At 39.8% G+C, this 23266-nt stretch overlaps 1 protein-coding gene across 1 annotated transcript; it reads left to right on the top strand.

The window, feature by feature from the left end:
• Positions 1-4780: 4780 nt before the first annotated feature.
• Positions 4781-21704, top strand: INSL6 (insulin like 6). Its single transcript, XM_038527267.1, has 3 exons — positions 4781-5139; positions 19203-20025; positions 21325-21704. The coding sequence occupies exons 1-2, from the start codon at positions 4860-4862 to the stop codon at positions 19559-19561; spliced, it is 639 nt and encodes a 212-aa protein (XP_038383195.1). The 5' UTR covers positions 4781-4859; the 3' UTR covers positions 19562-20025; positions 21325-21704.
• The last annotated feature ends 1562 nt before the right edge of the window (positions 21705-23266 follow it).

The following is a 23266-nucleotide window of genomic DNA, read 5'->3' as shown; positions in this document are numbered from 1 at the left end:
GGGTGGAGCCGGGGCCCTTGACAAGATCTGAGTGTTGAGCCAAATGCTATAAAAGCTACCTGGAGCCATAAAGGGAGAGCATTCTGAAACCTAGGATAGGTACACAGGCAAAGGCAGGAGGCAACAGCAGCTGCAGTCCCTAGAGAAAGGCTGGAATGTTAGAGGAGAAGAGACCAACTCCAGGATGCTTGGTCTTACCTGCTAGAAGTCTGGCTGCTACTGAGCCAACTCTTTAGAGAAAGCATGGCCTAGTGGGTAAGCAATGAACAGGTGAAGTTATGTGACATCCAATTCCTAGATGTCATGATGATGATGTGTGAGAAACACCGTAAGAAGATCTCCAACATCCAGGAAGAGCTGCTACTGGGATCTGAAGCCAATGTGAGTGAGAGCTCCTGCCCCTGCTAGTTTGCATCTCCTGCTGGCTCCTATTGGGCTGTCCACCAATGTGCATGGCAGCCCACAAGACCTGGCTCAAGACCTCATTGACTGCCTGTGCTCAGCCTCACTCTACACATGCAGATGGAAGTAGTGATCTATCAAAATAGTGTCAAGGGAGTTAAAAAGTATCATTGTGCAAGCATTAGCACAGTCCTAGGAGTAGCCAGAGGCAAGAGAACCTTGGTAATACTGTCACACTGCCCAACTCTAAGTCATTTGTTTAGATATTAGGACTCTTGGTTCTGTTGCAAGTTTAATCATCCTAAAGTAACTGTTAACTTTTGGCCTATACAAAATTTTATAATTTTCCTGTTTATCCTTGACATGAATATTTTTTCACACCTCCCACCCATCTTTTTTAACTTAACAGGAAATCCTGTTACCTTCCATCAGCCAACATGCAGGAACCTTAAAAATGACATCACAAAACATTCCTAATTTTCACAGAAGCTGAAGACAACACTGACAGGCAGTTATCTTTGAGGGAGATAGTTTTTAAAATTTACTTATTTATTTACTAGGTATTTATTTCAATGTTTATGGATTTACAGCACTGGCAAGTGGTATGTGATTTTTTTTTTTTTTTAAGATTTTATTTATTTATTCATGAGAGACACACACAAAGAGAGAGAGACAGACAGAGACAGAGACACAGGCAGAGGGAGAAGTAGGCTCCATGCAGGTAGCCTGACGTGGGACTCGATCCCAGGTCTCCAGGAGCACGCCCCCGGCTGAAGGCTGCGCTAAACCGCTGAGCCACCCGGGCTGCCCGGTATGTGATTTTTAAATCTCAAATGTTTATTCGTACTATCATTGAATACATGTTGATCACATCCACACTGTGCAGAACATGGTAATTAACATGTAATCAGGACATAATTTCATATTGTTATTTCTTTCCTTTACTGGAAAAATCGGTTTTATTTTTCTGGAAAAACAAACCACACATTTGATTATGAAAAAAGAAGGAAGTTATTGATATAATATGTTGTTTAAAAAAAGGTTGTAAGAAAAAAAAATTTCTGAAAATATGCACAATAGAATTGTTGATTTTCACCTATCTTCATGTATATTCTCCATGATGCATTTATCAATGTCCAAATCAGTCATGACAGATTACTAGAACGTGAGAAATTATCAATGTTTGCATTCTTTGTCTGTCTGTAATAGTATATAGTCTCTCCACAATGTGCTTTCTCTCAAGAATCAATCCTTTTAATGCTAAAAAAAATCTTTTTTTAAATTAAGGGTATGATTGCATCAACTGCATTTATAACCTTATTAACTTCATAATTATTATAAAAAGCTTAATTATTTAACCAACATAACTCATTTTATACACATCTAACACCAGGTATATACAAAAGTAATAAAATGTTTTAATTGATCTTGCCAATGTAGACTAAATGAACATTAAACCAAAAACCTTGCAGTTTCCTATTTGAGCCCAAGTGGATTTTTTGCCTTGTTGAAAACAGGTTCATTACCAAATACATTTTGGATTTGGATTCGCATAAACTGAATTATTTTTCAAGTTTGTATACTTTCATGTTTCTAGGAGATTCAAGTAAGTATTTTTAAGTGGCATAAATGAATAGTCAAGTAAATAACCAAATAAGCAACTTAATGTTTTATCTTAGAAAAGAGCTAGATTGGGGGCACCTGGGTGGCTCAGTCAGTTAATCATCTGCCTTCAGCTCAGGTCATGATCTCAGGGTCCTGGGATTGAGCCCTGTGTCCAGCTCCCTGCTCATCCGGGAGCTGCTTCTCCCTCTTCCTCTGCCCCTCTCACAGCCCCACTTGTGCTCTCTCTCCCTCTCTTTCTCTTGCAAATAAATAAAAATCTTTAAAAAAATAAATAAAATATTTTTAAAAAGAAGAAAAAAAAAAGAAAAGAGCTAGATTGGTAAAGGAACACATTCAGTCTCACCATTTTAGAACTTACAGAACATTTATGTACACAAAATAATCTGAAATGATATGAACTTTTGTTAGAATGGTAAATTGCATGGTATCATCTTAATGTTTAGTCAGAATTACAAGAGATGAAGACACCAATTCCAAATCCCAAGACACAGTTAATCACAACCAAGCCTCTGAGCTTCATCATGTCTCCCCAAGGCCAACTTAAAGAGCTTCTCACTGAGGAAGCAGAGACCAATAGATTGTAACTCCTCGAGGAGAAAGACATTTCCCAAGCGCTCTACTTTCATCACAGAACCTTTCTTGCTGATTTTAACACTTCCATTCATATTTTATTTATACCCCAGCGCAGTGCTGTCAATTCCATAATTTCATTTGCACCAAGATCCCCTGCCCACCTGAGTCGTTCTCACGCCATACTGAACTAATGACATTTGAGGTCTTCCACCACCATTCGATGACTCAGTTACTCCATCTTCCATACACACTGCTTCTGCTGGCCTGTCTATTCCTGCAATATAGATGGAAAAGCACCCCCAAAATACAACCCCTCTACCTGCCTGTGTGAGATATAACTCATACCTTTCTTGTTCCTAAAAGAATACATGTCTATATGAAACGGGTGTGAATGTGCAAGCACGGTTTTTGCTGTGCAAGAAATACATCCAGCTTCTTTAGTTTTCATTTTGTTTTGTTTTGAAGTAGGCTCCACACCCAATGTAGAGCTTTAACTCGAGACCCTGAAATCAAGAGACACCTGCTCTACTGACGGAGCCAGCCAGGCGCCCCTCTTCTTGATTTCTAACACATCCATATAAATCCAATTCTGGGGATCCCTGTGTGGCGCAGCGGTTTGGCGCCTGCCTTTGGCCCAGGGCGCGATCCTGGAGACCCGGGATCGAATCCCACGTCGGGCTCCCGGTGCATGGAGCCTGCTTCTCCCTCTGCCTGTGTCTCTGCCTCTCTCTCTCTCTCTCTCTCTGTATGACTATCATAAATAAATAAAAATTAAAAAAAATAAATCCAATTCTGTCCCTAGGTTGGGAATTTAGCTCTTAGCACCAAAGCATTAAGTCCCCATAGTTTTCAATGGCCCCTCACCAAGACAGTTACCAACCAGACAGGCCTGCATGGACCCCCTCAACTCAGGTGCTCACCTCCCTCCCTAGAGCTCAGCAGAACTTTGTTTCAGATCCTCCCTCTCGGTATAACGAATGTTTTCGGTTTTCACAGGGCACCCCTGACCGAGTTCTGGCTAGAACTCACGGCTCACCGCAGCGGGGACACGAGCTGCCTTTCAGGGAAGGGGAGGACTCCGTGCTCATCAAATCACACCGGCCTTTTCAAAACTCCGAATCCAGCTACGTGGACAGCGCTCCTGGTGTCCCTGGGCAGGAAGACAACGCCGGGGAAACGGACGACGGAGACGAAGCCCCGGAGGCGGAGGGCGGAGAGGACCGGGATGCGGGATGAGCGCCGGGCAGTGCTGGGCTCCGGGACAGCCCCGCCGCCTCCACCGAGGTGCTCGCGCCTCCTCCGCGCTGGCCGCTCGGGCGTCCTCCCGAGCCCACGCACCAATCGGATCTCCCCGCTACGCCCCTCACAACGGACCCAGCGCCCCGTTCCCGCCGCGCTGCACTTCCGCGCCCCTTCCCTCCTGGTTTAGCAAGGTAACTGTGATTCTCAGAGGCAAAGCCCGTGGGGTCCCTGTCACAGGCTAGTTACACACCTGTCAGCATCCCAGCCACGGCCCTCGGTCCAGAGGTCGAGGCTGCGCCCCTCCCCCCCCCCCCCGGAGCGGGCGGGGACCTCCCGAGCGCCCTCCGAGCCGGCCGGGCAGCGCACGTTCCAGCGCCTTCCAGCGCGTGCGGGGCCCGCAGCTGCCCGGGGAAGCCGACACCCGCCGGGCCGGACCTGCGGGGCGCTTGGGGACTTGAGGGAAGAGGTCGTCACGCCAGCGGACTACACGTGGGCAGACCTCCCGCGACGCGCGCCGGGCGGGAAACAAGGGAAGCTGTGCCTGACGACGCGACGCCCCGGTACCCAGCAGCCGAAAGGGCGGCGGATGCACTCCGCGGGGAGCAGCTACACCTTTTCCGATTTTACCGGTTTCACTGGGGTCCCACGGGTCGCGGAGGCGTCTCCTCAGAGGGGAGGGCAAGAATAAGCGAAGTAAGGGTTCGTTCTCGAAGAACTAGAGCTCAGGACCTACCAGGCTCCGCGAGCACTTCCATCTAGCACCCGGCACCGGGCGCCTCGCGCCTCGCGCCTCGCGCCTCCCGCCTCCCGCCTCCCGCCTCCCGCCTCCCGCCTCCCGCCTCCCGCCTCGCCGTTCTCGCGAGGTCCGCGCGCTCTCGTACTACCGCCAGGTGCGCGTGCGCGTGCGCGGCTCGGACCGGACGGGCGCGCGCGCCGGCACGAGAGCAGGTGCAGCGAGGCGCCGGGCAGGGGCGGCGGTTAGACCGCGCGGCCCACCTGGCGGCGGGGGCCCAGGGATGCCGCGGCTCCCCTGCGTGCGTCTGCTGTGCCTGGGACTCCTGTTAGTTCGGTTCTCCCGGGAGCTGAGCGACATCAGCAAAGCTAGGAGGCTGTGCGGCAGGCACCTCCTGAAGGAAATAATAAAACTCTGTGGCAATGTCAATTGGAGCTACTTCGAGGAGGAGACCCCTGTGCCACCGCTGTTTCCCCAGGACAACGAGATTGAAACCTTCATCCCGGACCGGTCGGAAAGCTCCCAAAGCACTTTCCCGGCTTGGGCGAGAGGCACAAGCCCAGGTAAAAATATAAGCCAAAGGCATGTTTGTTCATCTTTGTGCTGTCTTTTCCCCAAATCTGCTTTGCCGGGGGCTGAGCTTTCCCCGGATATGGAATCTGCCTAGTATGCAGATACATAAAACTCTTTATAATAAATTGTACAAAAAAAAATGTGCATATGCAAAACCTCAGTGAAGCTTTAAAAAAAGACTTAGAGCGGGCACCCCCGGTGGCCCAGCGGTTTAGCGCCGCCTTCGGCCCACGGCCTTGGGCCCCCATCGGGCTCCCTGCATGGAGCCTGCTTCTTCCTCTGCCTGTGTCTCTGCCTCTCTCTCTCTCTCTCTCTCTCTCTCTGTCTGTCTCTCTGTGTCATGAATAAATAAAATTTAAAAAAATAAAAAAAGCTTAGAGGAAATATATCTCTTTACATAAGAGTGCTGCTTCTTCCCTAGCTTTTCCTTTCTGGAGTACAGTACACTTGTCACCTGGCAAACTCCGCTTGGTCCTTCAGAGCCTCAGAGGCTTCATTTTCCCTGTGAAGTCATCACTGACCCCTTCCTATCTACTGACTCCATTCTCTGTCTACCACAGTATCTACCACGTGGATCTATCTGACCATCATCAGGACCAGCCACATAATTGGCTCAGCCCAGTGCAGAATAAAAATGCAGAGCCCCTTGCTCAAAAGTAGGAAAGGGCCATTAAAAGTACTAAAATATAAAGCTCCCCCACCCATCTCTTTTCTTGTGTGTATCTCCTCTGCTCACACACATGGTCCATTCTTCCACTAGATTTTACTTAAAAGTGCATATACTTAACATTTCACTTACAAGCTAAGATTTTTGAGAATTTCAAGACTGTGATGAGAACATTAAAGAAAATGCTAGGTCCTCCTCAGCACTGGGTTTGTGTGACCATGCTCTCCCATAAGGCCAGTCCTATATACATTACTATGTAATAGGAGTTGTTTCATGCATGTTTTTTTTTTTAATCTGAAATGCCTAGCAGAGGTCCTAGCACACAATATGTGTTTAATATATATTGAATGTATGCTTAGTGCATTTAAGCAGTCTTTTGGAAAGAATATTCACCTTTTCAGATTCATTGTTATCTTCTAACTCTATATTTACATTTTACTACCAACATGGTTTGTCATTTTAAAAGAAAATGCACTTTATCTATAGGCTGTCCATAACATAGTGTCATTAAAATTATTGTGTTTTAAGGTCATTCAATGAATTTAATTTGATTTGGACAAATTTTTCAAAAGGCAAGATTTCTGAAATTAAGGAAAGGGGTAGACTCTCATGCCACAAAACACTCCGATGTAGATGACTGAGACAAACTAAAATTGCCTTCCACATTAAAGGCACTCATTCGTTTACTGAATGAATGAATGAATGAATGAATGAAACTTATTCCATTCTTCCTATAGCTGCTAAGAGGATGAAAACTTTGAAAGACAAATAATAGAAACCATCAGAATGATTCTTGATCATTTTCTACCATCAAACCAACCTACATATAAACTCACTTTATTTTACCTTTATAATGGAAGAAGTGTCTCTCCCCAGTCTTCCACTTGTACTTTAATTCAGTGATTCTTACACTTGAATGTGTGTGTGATTCACCTGGGGAATACTTTTAATGTACAGGTTCTGACTCCATGGGTGTGGGGTGGGACCTGAGTATCTACATGTTTGCAAGCTCCCAGAGATGCTTGCTTGTTGCTCTCACAACCTATACCTTGGTCAAAATTTTATGTTAAAAAATTTTTTTATGTTCAGACATCCGAGCTTGGGTTGGTTATTTAAAAAGAACTTGGAATCCCTTTTCTCAACAAAGCCTGCTCTAGAGACTATTCATTTTTTTAAGAGTCAACGTTAAAACTCAGAGCTGTGCTTGCTTCAGCAGCATATACACTAAAACTCAGAGCTGATTAATGACTCCTTTGTTTTAGGTGTTATTCACACTTCCCTGGAGGAATAAGTGTCATTAATTCAATGAAGAGGGAGCTGCAGTGAAACAAAATTTGTGGGAAATAAAAATGTATCTTACAACATTTTAGAATTGTCATACCAACGAAACATGTTACTGTGGCAACTATAAAAAGGACAGTTTTCTGAAGTGGAAATGTCAAGTGCCATAAAGCCATAGTTGTTTTACAGTGTGTGAAAGAATGAAAAAATGGATTTAAGTTATCAATATGCATTTGTGTTAAATTTTTAAAAAGTATTGACCTATAAGGAAAGATGACATGCAATCTATCCTGTGAATTTCCAGTGAATAATTAGAAGTTGTGGAGAGGTATGTGTTCTCAATATAGAATCTATAATTAGGCCATTTCTTTTTCATTTGAATATGGACTGAAAAGCTGATTAACTTTTATTAGCTTGAACTAGCAGGATACATTTCTATGTTAGATCAAGTCAGTTATCCACAATTTTAATTGTCTGATGATTGATTTGAGTCTGACACAGGAAAAGATAATTTGGTGCACTAATATTAAAACATGCATTTTTTTCAGAGCTACTCATATATAACTAGAATCTGAAATTGTGTGCTTCTCGCTAGTGGATCCTTGAGGGTATGGGCCACATCTCCAAGACCCTATCATATTTCTGAACTCTGGCTGAGTATGGTGCTTCCTAGCTCTTAGTGTCTGGTGAAGTCATTAATGCTTCATCACCAGGTTTTCATAATCCATAACCCCTATTCCAGTTGGATTGGTCATATTCCCTATTCATCTATTCTTGTTTTTTAGATATCATTATTGCAAATGGGCTGTACAGGACCCCTTTCTTTACATATTAATTCAGCAAAATTTGAGTGCCTGTCATGTGCTAGGTATCCTTGTTGGTGACTGGGATTTACGACTGTAGAGTTTTATACTCAGGTAGCAGTATAAAGCCTCTTGAGGCTTACAGAAGATAGACAGTGAAGATAGACAGTAAACATAAGTACATTACACAGTATGTTAGAAGATGATTAGACTTGGAGCACCTGGGTGGCTCAGTAGGTTGAGGATCTGCCTTTGGGCTCAGGTCATGATCTCAGGGTCCTTGGATGGAGCTCCATGGTTGAGCTTCCTGCTCAGCGGGGGGTTGGGGGGTCTGCTTCTCCCTCTCTCTGCCCCTCACCCCATTTGTGCTCTCTCTCTCTCTCATTGTCTCTCAAATAAATAAAATCTTGTTTTAAAAAAAGATTATTAGTCTTCACATATCTCTATTCTCCACTCCAGTTCTCCTCCTCCCATGGCAACCATTCCAAAGTGTTGATTGTGTATTTTTACTTGCGTGTTTTTTTGTAAGCTGTACATTGTTTCCTATGCATGTATTTAAAATATATATATAAATGGTATTTTTTAAAGATTATTTTTTAGAGAGAGAGAGCATGCACAAGAGAGCACATTTGATTGGGGGGAAGGGCAGAGGGAGATGAAGAGAGAGAGAGAATCTGGAGTAGACTCCCTTGGTGAGTGTGGAGCCCAGTGTGCCACTTGTTCTCATTACTCTGAGATCATGACCTGAGCTGAAATCAAGAGTTGGACGCCCAACCAACTGAACCACCCAGGTGTCCCTAAAATATATGTAAATGGTATTTAAGATTTATCCCTTATCATTGCTTTGTGAACATTACTTCAAACTGCTACATAATATTCATATACTTTCCCCACATTTTACTTATCCTCGCAGCACTGAACACCCAACCTGCATGGTCTCCAACTTTCTACCACTGTAAATAACACCACAGTGAAAAATCATTGTATGTGCTCCATTAAGAAGAATCTGTGTGGACATTTCTCAGCGATCCTATACCTAGGGGTAAACTTGTTGTGTAATAAAACATATGTATACTTAGTTTGCTTAAAGTGTCTCAGATTGCTCTACAGAATGGCTACACCAGTTTATTGTTGCACCACCGGTACATGCAGATTCCTATATTCTCATATCCAAGCCAACAATTAGCATTACAATGATATTTAACTTTTGTCAGTGTGTGATAGAATGAAATGGCATTTTTGTCTTGCTCTGGATGTGAGCACCTCTTCAGATATATATATTAGCCTTTTGCATTTTTTCCCCTGAAAGTTTTCTGTTTATAATGTTTTACTTGGAATTGTTGTTTTCCAGTTGATTTGTAAGAGTTATTTTACCATATACAATAGCTGTTGGCTTTAGACACTGCAAATATATTCTCCCATTTTGTCATATATTGGTGTTGTTTGAGAGAAAGCCTTAATTTTTATATAATCAGGCAATAAGTGATTTGCCTTATTATTCAGACTTCTGAAATTTTATTTTGAAAGTCCTTTTTTGTCCCTCTGTTAACTTTGTAGATTTGCTTTTCACATTAGGTTCTTAATTCTTCTGGAGACCACTTTGGTCTCTTCTGGCTGAGATTACTATCTTAGTTTTTTCAGTAAGTCTTATTTTTCTCTACAAAAGGATTTAGTTTTCTGAATGCCATCTGCTAAACAATTTTTTTCCATTGATTTGTAAGGCTACCTTTATAGTTTCTTGTTTGTCTGAGCTTCCTATTCTCCTTAATTGGTCTTTTTGTTTGACCTTGTACAATTACTATACTGCTCGTAATGTTATTACTCTGTAGGATGTCATTTATAGGAGGGAAAATCTCCACTTTTTAAAAAAAGATTTCATATATTTATTTAAAAGAGAGAGAACATAAGCAGAGGGTTAGGGGCAGAAGGAGTGGGAGAAGCAAGCACCCAGCTGATCAGGGAGCTTGACATGGGGCTCCATCCCAGGACTCTGGGATGATGACCTGAGCCAATGGCACACACTTAACCAATTGAGCCATCCAGGTACCCCCTCAATGTTTTTTTCCCTTAAGGTTGACTAAGCTAATTAATTCTCAGCTTTTATTCTTCCATTCTTCCAGAGTAAGCATATTGAATTTTTTTAAATCCACCTGCCTTAACAAAATATTAACAAACTACATTCAACAATACTTTAAAAGGATCATCTACCACAATCAAATGAGACTTATTCTGGAAATTCAAGGGTAATTAAATATTTGCAAATCAACATGATACATGAACCAAATGAGGGATAAAAATAATATAATCATCTCAGTAGATGCAGAAAAAACCTTATGACAAAATTCAGCACTCATTCATGATAAAAACTCTCAACAAAATGGCTTTAGAGGGAACATAATAAAGACCGTATATGAAAATTCCACAACTAACTTCATACTCAATGGTGAAAACCTGAGAGTTTTTCCTCTAAGATAAGGAATAAGGCAAGCATGCCCACTCTTGACACTTTTTATTCAAAATAGTACTCAGCGGTTTAGCGCCTGCCTTCACCCCAGGGCATGATCCTGGAGTCCCGGGATCAAGTCCCACGTCGGGCTCTGCATGGAGCCTGCTTCTCCCTCTGCCTGCGTCTCTGCCCCTCCCTGTGTGTGTGTGTGTGTGTGTGTGTGTCTGTGTCTGTGTGTCTGTGTGTGTCTCTCATGAATAAATAAATAAAATCTTAAGAAAAAATAGTACTGGAAGTCCTAGCCACAGTAATCAGACAAGAAAAAGAAGTAAGAGCCATCCATAAGGGTAAGGAAGAAAATAAACTGTCACCAGGTGACATGATACCATGCATAGAAAACCCTTATGACTCCAACAAAAAAAACTATTAGAAATGATAAATGAATTCAGTAAAGTTGCAGGATACAAAATTAATGTACAGAATTGGTAGTGTTTCTATACATTAATAATGAAGTAAGAGAAAGAGAAATTAAGAAAACAACCCCATTCCCTATTGCACCAAAAAGAGTAAAATACTTAGTAATAACCTGAATCAGGGAGGTGAAAGGCCTATATTCTGAAAACTGTAAAGCATTGATGATGACACATGGAAAGATATTCCATGCTCATGGATTGGAAGAAATAATATTGTTAAAATGTCTATACTACCCAAAGCAACTTACAGATTCAATGCAATTCCTATCAAAACATCAACAGCATTTTTCACAGAACTAGAACAAATAATACTAAAATTTGTGTGGAGCCACAAAAAATCTGAATAGCCAAAGCAACCTCAAGAAGGAAGAATGAAGTAGGAGGTATTAAAGTCCAGATTTCAAGATATACTACAAAACTATAGTAATCAAAACAGTATGATGCTGGGACAAAAAAATAGACATACAGATCAATAGAACAAGCTAGAAAGCCCAGAAATAAACCCACACTTATATAGTCAATGGAGGCAAGAATATGCTATGGGGAAAAGAGAGTATCTTAAGTAAATTGTGCTTTTAAAAAATGAACAGCTACATGCAAAAGAATGAAACTGGACCACTTTCTTACTCCATACACAAAAATAAATTCAAAATGGATTAAAAACCTACATGTTATACCTGATACCTTAAAATTCCTAAAAGAGAGCATAGGCAGTAATTTCCTTGATATCAACCATAGCAACAGTTTTCTAGATATGTTTCCTAAGACAAGAGAAACAAAAGCAAAAATAATTGGGACTTCACCAAAATAAAAGTCTTTAAGACAAAAAAGTAACATACTGAATGGGAGAAGGTGTTTGCAAATGATATATCTGGTAAGGGGTTACTGTTCAAAATATATAAATAACTTCTACAACTCAACACCAAAAAAAAAAAAAAATCCAATTTAAAAATGGCCAGAGAACCTGAATAGATATTTTCCCAAAGAGACAGATGGATGGCCAACAGACAAATTAGAAGATGCTCAACATCACTAATATCAGGGAAATTCAAATCAAAACCACAATGAGTTTATCACACCACACCTATCAAAATGGCTAAAATCAAAAATACAAGAAATAACAAATATTGGTGAGGATGCGGAGAAAAAGGAACTCTTATACACTGTTGGTGGGAATGTAAATTGCCGTAGCTACTGTGAAAAACAGTATGGAGGTTCCTCAAAAAATTAAAAATAGAAATACCATATGATCCAATAATTCAACTCCTGAGTATTACCCAAAGAAAACAAAAATACTAATTCAAAAAAATATATGCACCCCTATGTTTATTGCAGTATTATTTACAATACCAAGAAATGGAAGCAACTCGTGTCCATTGACAGATGAATGGTTAAAGAAGAGGTGGGGTACGCGCACACACACACCACAGACACACACAGGAATATTACACAGCCATAAAAAAGGATGAGATCTTGGGCAGCCCAGGTGGCTCAGAGGTTTAGTGCCGCCTTCAGCCCAGGGCCTGATCCTGGAGATCCGGGATCGAGTCCCATGTCAGGCTCCCTGCATGGAGCCTGCTTCCCTCTCTGCCTGTGTCTCTGCCTCTCTCTCTGTGTCTCTCATGAATAAATAAAATCTTAAAAAAAAGAAGGATGAGATCTTGCCATATGTGACAACATGGATAGACCTGGAGAATATTATGCTAAGTGAGATAACTCATACTGAGAAAGACAAATACCAAATGATGCCACTCGTACTAGAATCTAAAAAACAAAACAAATGAATAACAAACGAAAAAGTAGAATCAGACCTACACATGCAGAAAACAAACTGATGGTTGCCAAAGGAAAGGGAGATGGAGGGGATGCCAAAATCAGTGAAGGGGAGTAGGAGATACAGGCTTCCAGTTATGTAATGACTAAGTCATCAGAATAAAGGGTACAGCATAGGGAATAGAGACAATGTAATTTTAATAGTATTGTATGGTGAGATATGGTAGCTCCACTTGTGAGCACAGCATAATGAAAAAAATAAAAATCCATGTTGAATTTTTAATGAGATGCATGGAATATATAGATTAATTTGAAGAGGATTTATGTCTTTTTACTATAAAGTAATCACAACTAAAAGCAAGGAATATTTTCATATTCTATTATTAGAATTTTAAAGTTTTCTCAGTGGAGACTTTATTGTTGGTTAAGTTAATGCTTAATACTTTTTTCTTGTTGCTATTGTAGATACTTGCTAATTATATTTTTGTTAAAAAATTATATTTTTGTTAGTGACTTTTGGATAGAGAAATGCGATTGATTTTTACTGGTTGATCTTTATCCAGTAATTATGCCAAGTTATCTTTTTTTTTTTATGCCAAGTTATCTTAATGGTTCTAATAGTTTGTTTCTGTCATTTGCAAATGATAGCTTTGTCACTTCCTTTTTAAACCTTACATCAGTCGCCATCGTAGTCTTTTTCTCCATCCTCCTCCTCCTCTCTCTCCTCCTCCCCCTCATCCTCCTTCTCCTTCTCTCCTTCTCCTTTTTTCTTCTTCTTTCTTCTTTCTTCTTTCTTATAGCATTGGCCAGGTCCTCTAGTATTGTTAAGTGGTAGTGATACTAGGATGTCTTATTATGTTCCTAGTTTTAAAAAGGAATGCATTTAAATTTCTCCGTTTGTAGGTTTGTGCTATATAACCTCCACCAAGATAAGGGAGCTTGCTATTTTTTAATCATTATAAACTTTATTAAGCTAACCTTTATTAAGGCCTTTTGGAGGGCATCCTTTTGCACAATAATATGATTTTTCTCTTTTTTTTTTAATTAATTCACCAAATACTTGTTGGGTGCCTGCTAAGTGCCAGGCATTGCTGTAAATCCTTGAGATATACCGGTGAACAAGGCAGATGAAGATATCTGGCCTGATGAAGCTTGCATAGGAAATGAACATAATAAATGAAGATAATAAGGGTTATAGAAAAATAAAAAGTGGAACAGGATAGGGAGATCAAGAGTTTGGGGGCTGCTATGGAGTGGGATATAAGATTAAATGGTGTAGTCAAGGTAGGCCTCACTGAAAAGGTGAGATTTGAGAAAGGAGGTTTGACAGATGAATGGTTAAAGAAGAGGTGGGGTACACACACACGCACACACACACACACACACCACAGACACACACAGGAATATTACACAGCCGTAAAAAAGGATGATATCTTGGGCAGCCCAGGTGGCTCAGCGGTTTAGCACCGCCTTTAGCCCAGGGTGTGATCCTGGAGATCCGGGATCGAGTCCCACCTCAGGCTCCCTGCATGGAGCCTGCTTCTCCCTCTGACTGTGTCTCTGCCCCTCTGTGTGTGTGTGTGTGTGTGTGTGTGTGTGTGTGTGCCTCTCATGAATAAATAAATAAAATCTTTAAAAAAAAAGAGAGAGAGAGAAAGGAAGAGGTAAAAGAACCAGCCAAGGATGTATCTTGGGGGAAAGCGTGTTTAGGCAAAGGAATGAGCAGAGCAAATATACTTCTGCCCTATTTACACGGGGAATAGCAAGGAGGCTAGTGTGGCTGGAGCAGACAGATGGGTAACAAGCAGGCCGAGTGATCATTGTAAGGATTTTGGCTCTACTCTGAGTAGTGAAGTCATTACAGACTTTGGAGCAGAAGACTGATGTTAATTGACCTTTCAAAGGGGTCAGTCTGGCCACTACATTGGGGACAAGCTGTAAGGAGGCAAGAGTAGAAGCAGACAACTGTTCTGGAGGTGCAGTATTAGAGGTGATAGCAGCTGGATGAGATGGTAGCAGTGAAGATAATAGAAATTATTTTATTCTAGATATATTTGGGCAGATTTTATGCGAAATATGAGAAAAAAGGGAACTCAAAAACTGACTCCAATTTTTTTAAATGTGACCCCAAAGTTTTTGCTTCATACATCTAAAAGGATAGGGTTTCTACGAGCTGAGGTAAGAAAGGCCTCAGGTGGAACAGGTCTGAAGACAATATCAGCAGTTCAGTTTGGGGCATGTTGAGTTTGACAAGCTCAGGTAGAGTTTCAAACACATTGTGTTTGACGCACTGAAGTGGAGACGATGAGTTGGAAGTATGGACCTGGGGTTTGGAAATAATTTTACTTGACAATAGGAGTTTAGGAGTCATAGGTGTATAGATGATTCTCGAAGCCATAAGACTGGATGAGATCACCAAGAGAAGTCCACATAGAGAAGAGTGCCAAAGACTGAGCCCTGGGAGACATCAACTTCAACAATTAAAGAGGAAGTATTTGCAAAGGAGATGGAAATGGGACAAATAATTAGGTGAGGAGATTGAAGAAGAGAAAATTTGGTGTCCTGGAAACCAAGTGAAAAAGTGTGTCAAGAAGGAATGTGTTTGATGAGTCAGATAAGATGAAAATTGGTTGTTGAATTTAGTAATATAGACATCATTCGAGACCTTGAAAGGAGAAGTTTTGGTGCAGCAATGGAACAAAAGCCTGATTAGAGAGGGTTTAAGGTAGAATGAGTCAAGAGAACTTGATAATAGGAAACTATCTAGGAGTTTATCTACAGAGAGGAGAAAATAAGCAGGATGGTAACTGGCAAGGTAAGCAGAGCCAAGAGAGGTGGTCTTGGCTTTTTTAAGTAGGAGAAATAGCATTGCTTTGCTTATAGGAGTGAAGAGTTGATGATGAAGGGTGTATAGCAGAGGATTGCTGGAGTGATAGCCTGGAGTAGGCAAGAGGAGATGAGCTCTGGTCTCTTGGAGGAACTGGCTCTAGAGTGAATAGTTCTATGCCAATAGGTAGGAAGGCAGAATGTATGGATATAGATGTTAAAAGATGAGTTTAAAAATGGTGAAGGGACCAAATCCAAGTTCTCTTCTGATTGCCTTCATTTTCTTACAAAGTAGAAAGTAAATCCTACTGAGAGTGAGTTTGGGAATCTACTCATGCAGTACATTGTGTTGATAGATTTTGGGATCTTGACCCATCTTCGCACTTTTGGAATACACACTTTCTTAATGTATTTTTAAAATATATTTGTGAATTCAGTTAACTAATATCTTTTTTAGGACTTCCAAATAAACATTTATAAGTGAATGGGCTTACATGGGTTTTCTTTTAACAAATCATATTGTTCTTATCTAGTTTTGGAATAAAAAATATACTAGGTTCATAAAATATGCTGGGCAGCTTTTTCTCTTTTCTTTTTTATTTTTGAACGAGTATATGATTAGAACTGTTCTTGAAAAGCAGGTAGAACCTAACTCTAAGATCATCTATGTCTATCCTTTTAAATTTTCTGTGCCAATTAAGGCATCTTGTTATTTTTCTAAAGATTCATCCATTTCATCTTGATTTTTAAATGTGTAACATTCATAATATTCATTTATTTTAAATACTTTAAATATCTGTTCTTTTTTTTTGTTCCTTTTCATCTCTTCTTTCTTGATTAGTCTGGCTAGAGTTGTATCTACTTCATTAATCCTTTTAAAGAACCAAGTTTTGGGTTTCTAAACATTTATAGTGTTTTGGTTCTGTAGTTCATTGATTTCTCACCTTATTACTTTGGGTCTTTTCTATTGTTCTTTTTAAAATTCATAAATCTGAATACTCATGTTTAACCTTTCCTGTTTTCTGGTGAGGTTAGCTTAAATTCCCTCCCCCAATTTGACATATAGTTTTCATTAACTAGTCTTTAGCTGCCTGCATTCATGAAAAAGTTTTCTTCTTACTGTCTTTTTTCTTCCCTTTTGAGTAACAGAACATGGCATATTCCAACAGGATGTTTCTTCAATTTGCCTGGACAGCCTAATTTACTTTTTCCCTTCAGTGTATTCTGTTCATTAATGACACATCTTAGTTCATCACATATTTATCTGTCTTAGATAACTTAGTATTTAATATCTTTGATATCTATCCTAAAATTTTAGTGTTCCACAATTCACTTTAAGCATTTTAAATACAAGGTTAGTAAACAGTGTTCTAATAGGACTCTAACTACATGGGACAGGGATTCACCTAAATAACTTCAAGAAAAAATGGTGGGGGAGATAGTTATTATAGAAATGAGATCTAGGAAGGGACTTGGAAAGTCTCTGGAGAGCCTGAAGAATCACATCAGCTTTAAAAACCACCTTCTCTCTTTTTCTTTCTATCTGAATTTTTTCTCCTCCAGTATTTATGTTTCTTTATGACTTTAGCTTGTCATGACAGGCTTCATAGTACCCTTTCAGTTTTGTTTCTCACTTTTCTTAGTTCTAACTTCAGAGAGAGGACATTGATTGGGCCAACTCATGTTTTCACGTGGCATGGATTGCTGGCCACCATAGTAGATTGGTTTCTTTGGGCTCAAGTACTAACAACCTCCAGTCTGTTCGACTGGCTGTATGGTGGAGTCAAATGGTTCAGAGCATGGTTGTCTATGGCTCACTCTACAGTGCTGTTTATAGGTAAATATATCCTGGAAGAGACAGTAGATAGGCAAGGGCAATGACAGAAACCCAAAAAGCTTCCAAATAATTATCTTCTGGATTTATTTTCTTTCCAGTAACACTGAGTGAGTTCAGAGCAGTATTATAGCAATCCATTCATTGAACATATCACCACTTCTTCATCTCTTCATATTTTAACAACAACCAAAATGGTTATAAAATATGCATTAAAAGACAAATGTAGTAGTCCCCCTCTTATCTGCAGGGGACATACTCCAAGACCCCCAGTGGATACCTGAAACGAGGGATAGTCCCAAATCCTACATATGGTGTTTTTTCCCATACATGCATACCTACAATAAAGTTTAATTTATAAATAAGGCACAGTAAGAGATGAACAATAATAATAAAATATAACAATTATAACAATATAGTGTAATAAAAGTTACGTGATTATAGTCTCTGTCTCTCAAAATATGTTATCTGAACTCACCCTTCTTGTAGTGATGTGAAATAAGAAAATGCCTATGTGCTAAGATGAAGTGAGGTCAATAATGTAGGCATTGTGATGTAGCATGTGATGCTCTGTCGGAATGGAGATCATCTGCTTCCAGACCAGAGTGGACTGCAGGTAACAGAGGCCAGGGAAAGAGAAACTACAGAAAAAAAGGGACTACTGTAACCCAAGTAAACGATGGGCAAAGGATTTGAATGGACATTTCTACAAAGAGGATAGATAAGAAGCACATGAAAGGATGCTCAGTATCTTTTGTCATTAGGTAAATGCAAATCGAAACCACAGTGGGATCACCTCACATCCACAAGGATGACCATAATCCAAAATGGAAAACACAAGTGTTAATGAGGGTGTGGGGCAACTCAATCCTAATATAACAGTGGTGGTATTATAAAATGATGTAGTCACTGTGGAAAAGTTTGGTGGTCTCTCAGAAAGTTAAACAAATTTACCTTAAGATCCAGCAGTTAGTTCTACTACCAGGTTTATACCCAAGAAAATTACAGACCTATGTTCACACAAAAACTTGTATGTAAATATTCATAGCAATACTGTTCATAACAGCAAAAGGTGGAAACAACCCAAATGTCCATCAACTGATAAATGGATCAACAAAATCTGATATATCCATACAATGGAAAACTACTCAGCCATAAAAGGAATAAAATGCTGATACGTGCTACAACATGGATAAACCTTGAAAACATTTTGCTAGGTGAAAAAAATCAGACATAAATGGCCACAAGTTTGTGGTATGATTTCATTTCCAAAACAGGCAAAGGCCTAGAAATGGAAAGTAGATTAGTGGTTGCCAGGGGCTGGAGGAAGAGGGAAAGGGGAATTATTGTTAATGGCTATGGGGCTTCTTTTTGGGGTGATACAAATGTCCTAGAATTAGATAGTGGTGATGGTTGCAAAGCTTTGTGAATATACTAAAAAAAACACTGAATTGTATGCTTTAAAATACTGAATTTTATGACATGTGAATGATACCTCAATAAAATATCTCTGCATAAAAAACATGCAAAGGTTTCCAAGCTTTTTTATAGGAAAACACTACCTACAACTATTTTAGTTAAAAATATATGTATATTGCTTTTAAAAACCATTTTATTACTTAAAATGTGATTACTTGTTTTTAAATAAATAGAGGACTTCAGGGGCCCCTGAGTGGCTCAGTCCGTTGAGCTTTTGACTCTTGGTTTCTGTTTAAGTCATGATCCGAGCTGTGAGATTCACATCAGGTTCCAAGCTCAGCGGAGTCTGCTTGAGATTCTCTGCCTCTCCCTCTGCCCCTTCCCCTGCTAGTGTATGCGTGCTCTCTCTCAAAGAAATACATAAATAAATCTTTAAAACAATAACTAGCGTACTTTAGTATTCTAGTAATATTCAATTTTCAGCTAAAGGAAGATTTTAATAAAGTAGGATTTTTTCTTGTCTCTCAACAGTCTCTACTTCTGCCTATGAGGAAGAAGCAGTAAGCAGTTTGGAGATGCCATCTCTGCCTGAGTATAGATATAAAAGGGCCAACTTGCCACCTGATAAGACAAGAGAATTTTCCTCATCACAAGATATCAATCAGTATATTCATGAAATTTCAGAATTTCAGAAGAAAAGTACAAACAAAATTAAAACCTTAAGCAATATGTTTTGGGGGAATCATCCCCAAAGAAAACGCAGAGGATATTCAGAAAAGTGTTGTCTTACAGGATGTACAGTAGAAGAACTGAGTATTGCATGCTTCCCATATACTGAATACAAAAACTTACAGAAACAAGTACCATCATTTGTGACTAAGATACACTAACCATCAGAGGAATTATACTAACTTAATAAAAGCTTAATATATTTAGTTTATTTTTGGTAATTGTCCTTCTAGGTTCTTTGCTGTGAACACCATCTAAAAGTATGTGCAGGCACTTAACAATACTTTGTGGTAGTAGTAGGAATCTTAGTATTTTCTTTGGTAACCCCAATTTTTCATATATTTTTTATATTTCAAGAAGATGTTGCTAGAGGAGGCACGATCCATGTAAACATCTAAGAGTTACCTATTGATGCTTGTCGTTATGTTTGAAACTCTCTCAGGCTGCATCTGAATGGACTATGGTGTGTTCTGCGCTTCATCTACATGACATACAGACTGCTGCCCCGTAACTATGTTACGGGTGAACTATGTTCACTCCAGTATGCCAATACATCTGTCCCACTGTCTTAAAAATAACTAACCAACTACCACTTCTAGCAGGAGCCCTTATACTGTAATAGTAGGTAGGCTTCTAATTCCTTGAATTTTATGATAGTCACTGATCGGAAATCTTCAGTTTCTGAGGACTTAAAGCGAGTTCAGTGAATGTCTCTAAGTTACAAAACCTCTCCAAGATACTCTGCTTTGCAAGTACTGATATAATGTGATACTCTGTTTTGCCTTGATCTGGATAGCTGCTGACACTCCATTGTAACAGTGTCAGCAGTACCTGGGAATTTGTTAGAAATGCAGTTCTCAAATCCCACCCTAGATGTACTGAATCAGAATCTCTGGGTGTGGGGCTCTGCAATCTGCGTTGTTACAGGCCCTCCAGCTCATTCTGAAATCAGGTTAACGATGGAGAACCACTGGTAACAGTCCTATGGAGTTCTGTCGAAGTCCTACTATTTATGTGCTTGCGTATCTCAACTCAATATGATGTTGTAACACTAAGTTTTCGGTGAATTTTCACTTGGATGTCCACGTATGAAATATCTTTAATGGTACAAATTAGAAAAAAGCTTAATCCAAAGAATTCAAAGTGGAATTCATACTTTCCACCATTAGTTAGGAGGCAAGCATCATTTGAGACATTTCTCTGGTTTCTTTCTCAAATATGTACTGTAATGTTCTTTACAAATGAAACTTTTATTCCTATTTGGTGCTGTTATTTCTTGGACAAAGGTTCTTTTCCACATGTATCTATATCGTATACATTTACATTAATAAATATGTCTGAACTTTTTTTTTTTTACCAGTTCCTGGGTAGTCTACATTATCTTTCTAAATACGAGGAGCCACCTGTTTAGAAACAGAATGACAGATCACATCATGATTTAGTGGTGGAATAAGTCTGCTGGTGTTGATGAAAATGCACTAGTGAGAATTGCCTATGCTTCGGTTAAAATTCAGCAATGCACTTGAGCCCACTTTGAGTTATAGGTTTGTCCTTGTAGCTTAAAAATACAGTTTGTTAGCTTACTGATATACACACATCAAAAGTCCAAATTAGAAAAGCATGAGATTGGGGTAGCCTGGGCGGTGCAGTCAGTTAAGCGTCCAACTCTTGATTTCAGCTCAGGTCATGATCTCAGGGTTGTGAGAGCAAACCCCATGCTGGGTGCGGAGACTGCTTGATGGTCTCCCTCTCCCTCTGCCCCTCTCCCTACTCTTAAAAATAAAAGAAAAGAAAATATGAAATTAACCAAGTGTGTTATTTGCATAGCTGTATACTTCCCAACACTTTAAGAATTTGCATGTTAGGGTGTATATTAATTGGTTTTTTGGTTTAATGCCTATTTTCTTCTTTTTTTTTTTTTAAGGTTCTATTTGTTTAAGAGAGAGAGCGAGCCAAGGGAGTAGCAGAGGGAGAAGGAGAAGCAGCCTGGCAAGTGGTTCAATCCCAGGATTCTGGTGCCCATCCAGGCGCCCCTAATGCCTATCTTTTAATATAATTGTGCTAATAATGATTTTGTGCATTTGGATAGAACTGATTCACATTTTTCTTATGGACTCCTCAGAACAATCCAGACGCAGGAAAAAAATTTAAGAAAGCTGATATACTTTGATATTAAGCAACTTATTGCAGCTTCTTTATGTTCAGTTACTTGCTAGTTTGTGGTAGAGCTGGATCAGGATTTTAATCCTAGCATCTTGTTCAATAATCCTGATGTCAATAAAACACGAGCAGAAATCATCCACATATTTTTGTTTGGAGTTCTTTTATTTGGCCTCTACTCTGTTTTGACTTCTGTGTTGGTTAATAATCTATTGGCCCTCTGCCCTGAATCTCCTGTTCTTTATTCTGCTTTTTGATGCTGAGACTCGGATTTTGTACACCAGCCTTTTCCTTCACTAACAGGCTTCCTGTGAGAGTCTATTTGCAGGGTATTAGAGGGGATCCCTTGCCCTGCTTCTTTCAGCATCACCCAGCAGCATTTCTGCCCACTGGCAGTGACAGCAGTTTTTTGTTCTATCCTCAACTTCCATGACCAGCTTCATCATCTTCCTTCAGAGATACTAATCCAGCTGCCTGGTGTCCCTTCCTAAAAGGTCTTTCATCTCAGGGGCGCTGGGGTGGGGGTGGAGGAGGGGGGCTGGCTCGAGCTCCTGCAGCCCCAGCACCAGCTGGGCAGACAGTGCGTGCTCCTCAGAAATCTGGGTGCCAGCTCCACGGCTCCTTTCCTCCAAGCTTCCAGGCTTCGATAACCTCACATTCTTTCCTTTGTGTAGGCATGGTAGGCGCTTCCTAACGTCTTGGTTCTTGGTTTTTGTTTTTAATCTCTGCACGACTTTACTATTTTTCTTTTTTCAATCCTCTAATACAAGTCTAACACTTTATATTAAATTTACTGTTAAATTTAATTTATTAAATTTATATTTATAATTAATTTAATTCTAATTTAAATAAATTATACTTCTATAATTTACATTAAATTTACTGTTAAAATACTGGATGTGGTTTCCGTTTTCTTGGGTGGAGCTTAAATGATAAAGCCCCTGCCCCCCACCCCCAACAGTGGTTCAGAAGGTGGTTTTGAATTGTTTTAGGGCAAGGATGGTAGTAAATGGGTTTCATCTTAAAAAGGAAACTCTTAAATAACTAGTAGTGGCTTGCCTGTTTGCAAGTCAATCCAGGCCCCATTACCGTTATCACTATGGATGTCTTTCCTTTTGTAGAATTGAATATAAGTGGAGTCATATGGCACATAGTCTTATGTCCAGCTCATTTCACTCAGCATAAGGTTTCTGAGATACCTCAGAGTTGTTGCATGAATCAACATAAATTTGTTCCTTTTGATTTTTGCTTAGCATCCCATTGTACTAGGAATAAAACTGCTATGAACATTCATGTGCAAGTTTTCCTGTGAGCATGTTTTTATTTCTCTTGGTTAACTATGTATACAGGAGTGGCAATGCTGTGGCATATGACAAATGCTTACTTAACGCCATAAGAAATAGTCAAGTGGTTTTCCAAAGTGAGATCCAGTTGTTCCATCTTCTAACCAACACTTAGTATTGTTAGTCTTTCAAATTTTCTTGTTAGTTTTTTAAAAACCTGGCCTTTGAACATATTTAGCCATAAGGTGAAAAAAACTACCATCTGAATCCTGACTTATATTTTCTTGACATAGTCTTTTTAATTTTAGCTATTCGAGTGAGAGTGTTGTATTTTAATTGGCATTTCCTCATGACTCATGATGTTGAGCCTCTTTTCATATGCTTATTGGTCATTCATCTTTTATGAAGTGTTTGTACAAATCT

This window comes from Canis lupus, chromosome 1 (genome assembly GCF_011100685.1).
Source record: "Canis lupus familiaris isolate Mischka breed German Shepherd chromosome 1, alternate assembly UU_Cfam_GSD_1.0, whole genome shotgun sequence".
Classification (NCBI taxonomy): Eukaryota; Metazoa; Chordata; class Mammalia; order Carnivora; family Canidae; genus Canis; species Canis lupus.
The sequence above is the reverse complement of the archived record's forward strand: the minus strand, read 5'-3'. Positions and strand labels throughout refer to the sequence as shown.

Coding starts and splice junctions, on each gene's coding strand:
- INSL6 (XM_038527267.1), top strand. CDS start 4,860: ATGCCGCGGCTCCCCTGCGTGCGTCTGCTGTGCCTGGGACTCCTGTTA. Junction 5,140..19,202: donor GGCGAGAGGCACAAGCCCAG/GTAAAAATATAA, acceptor GTCTCTCAACAG/TCTCTACTTCTGCCTATGAG.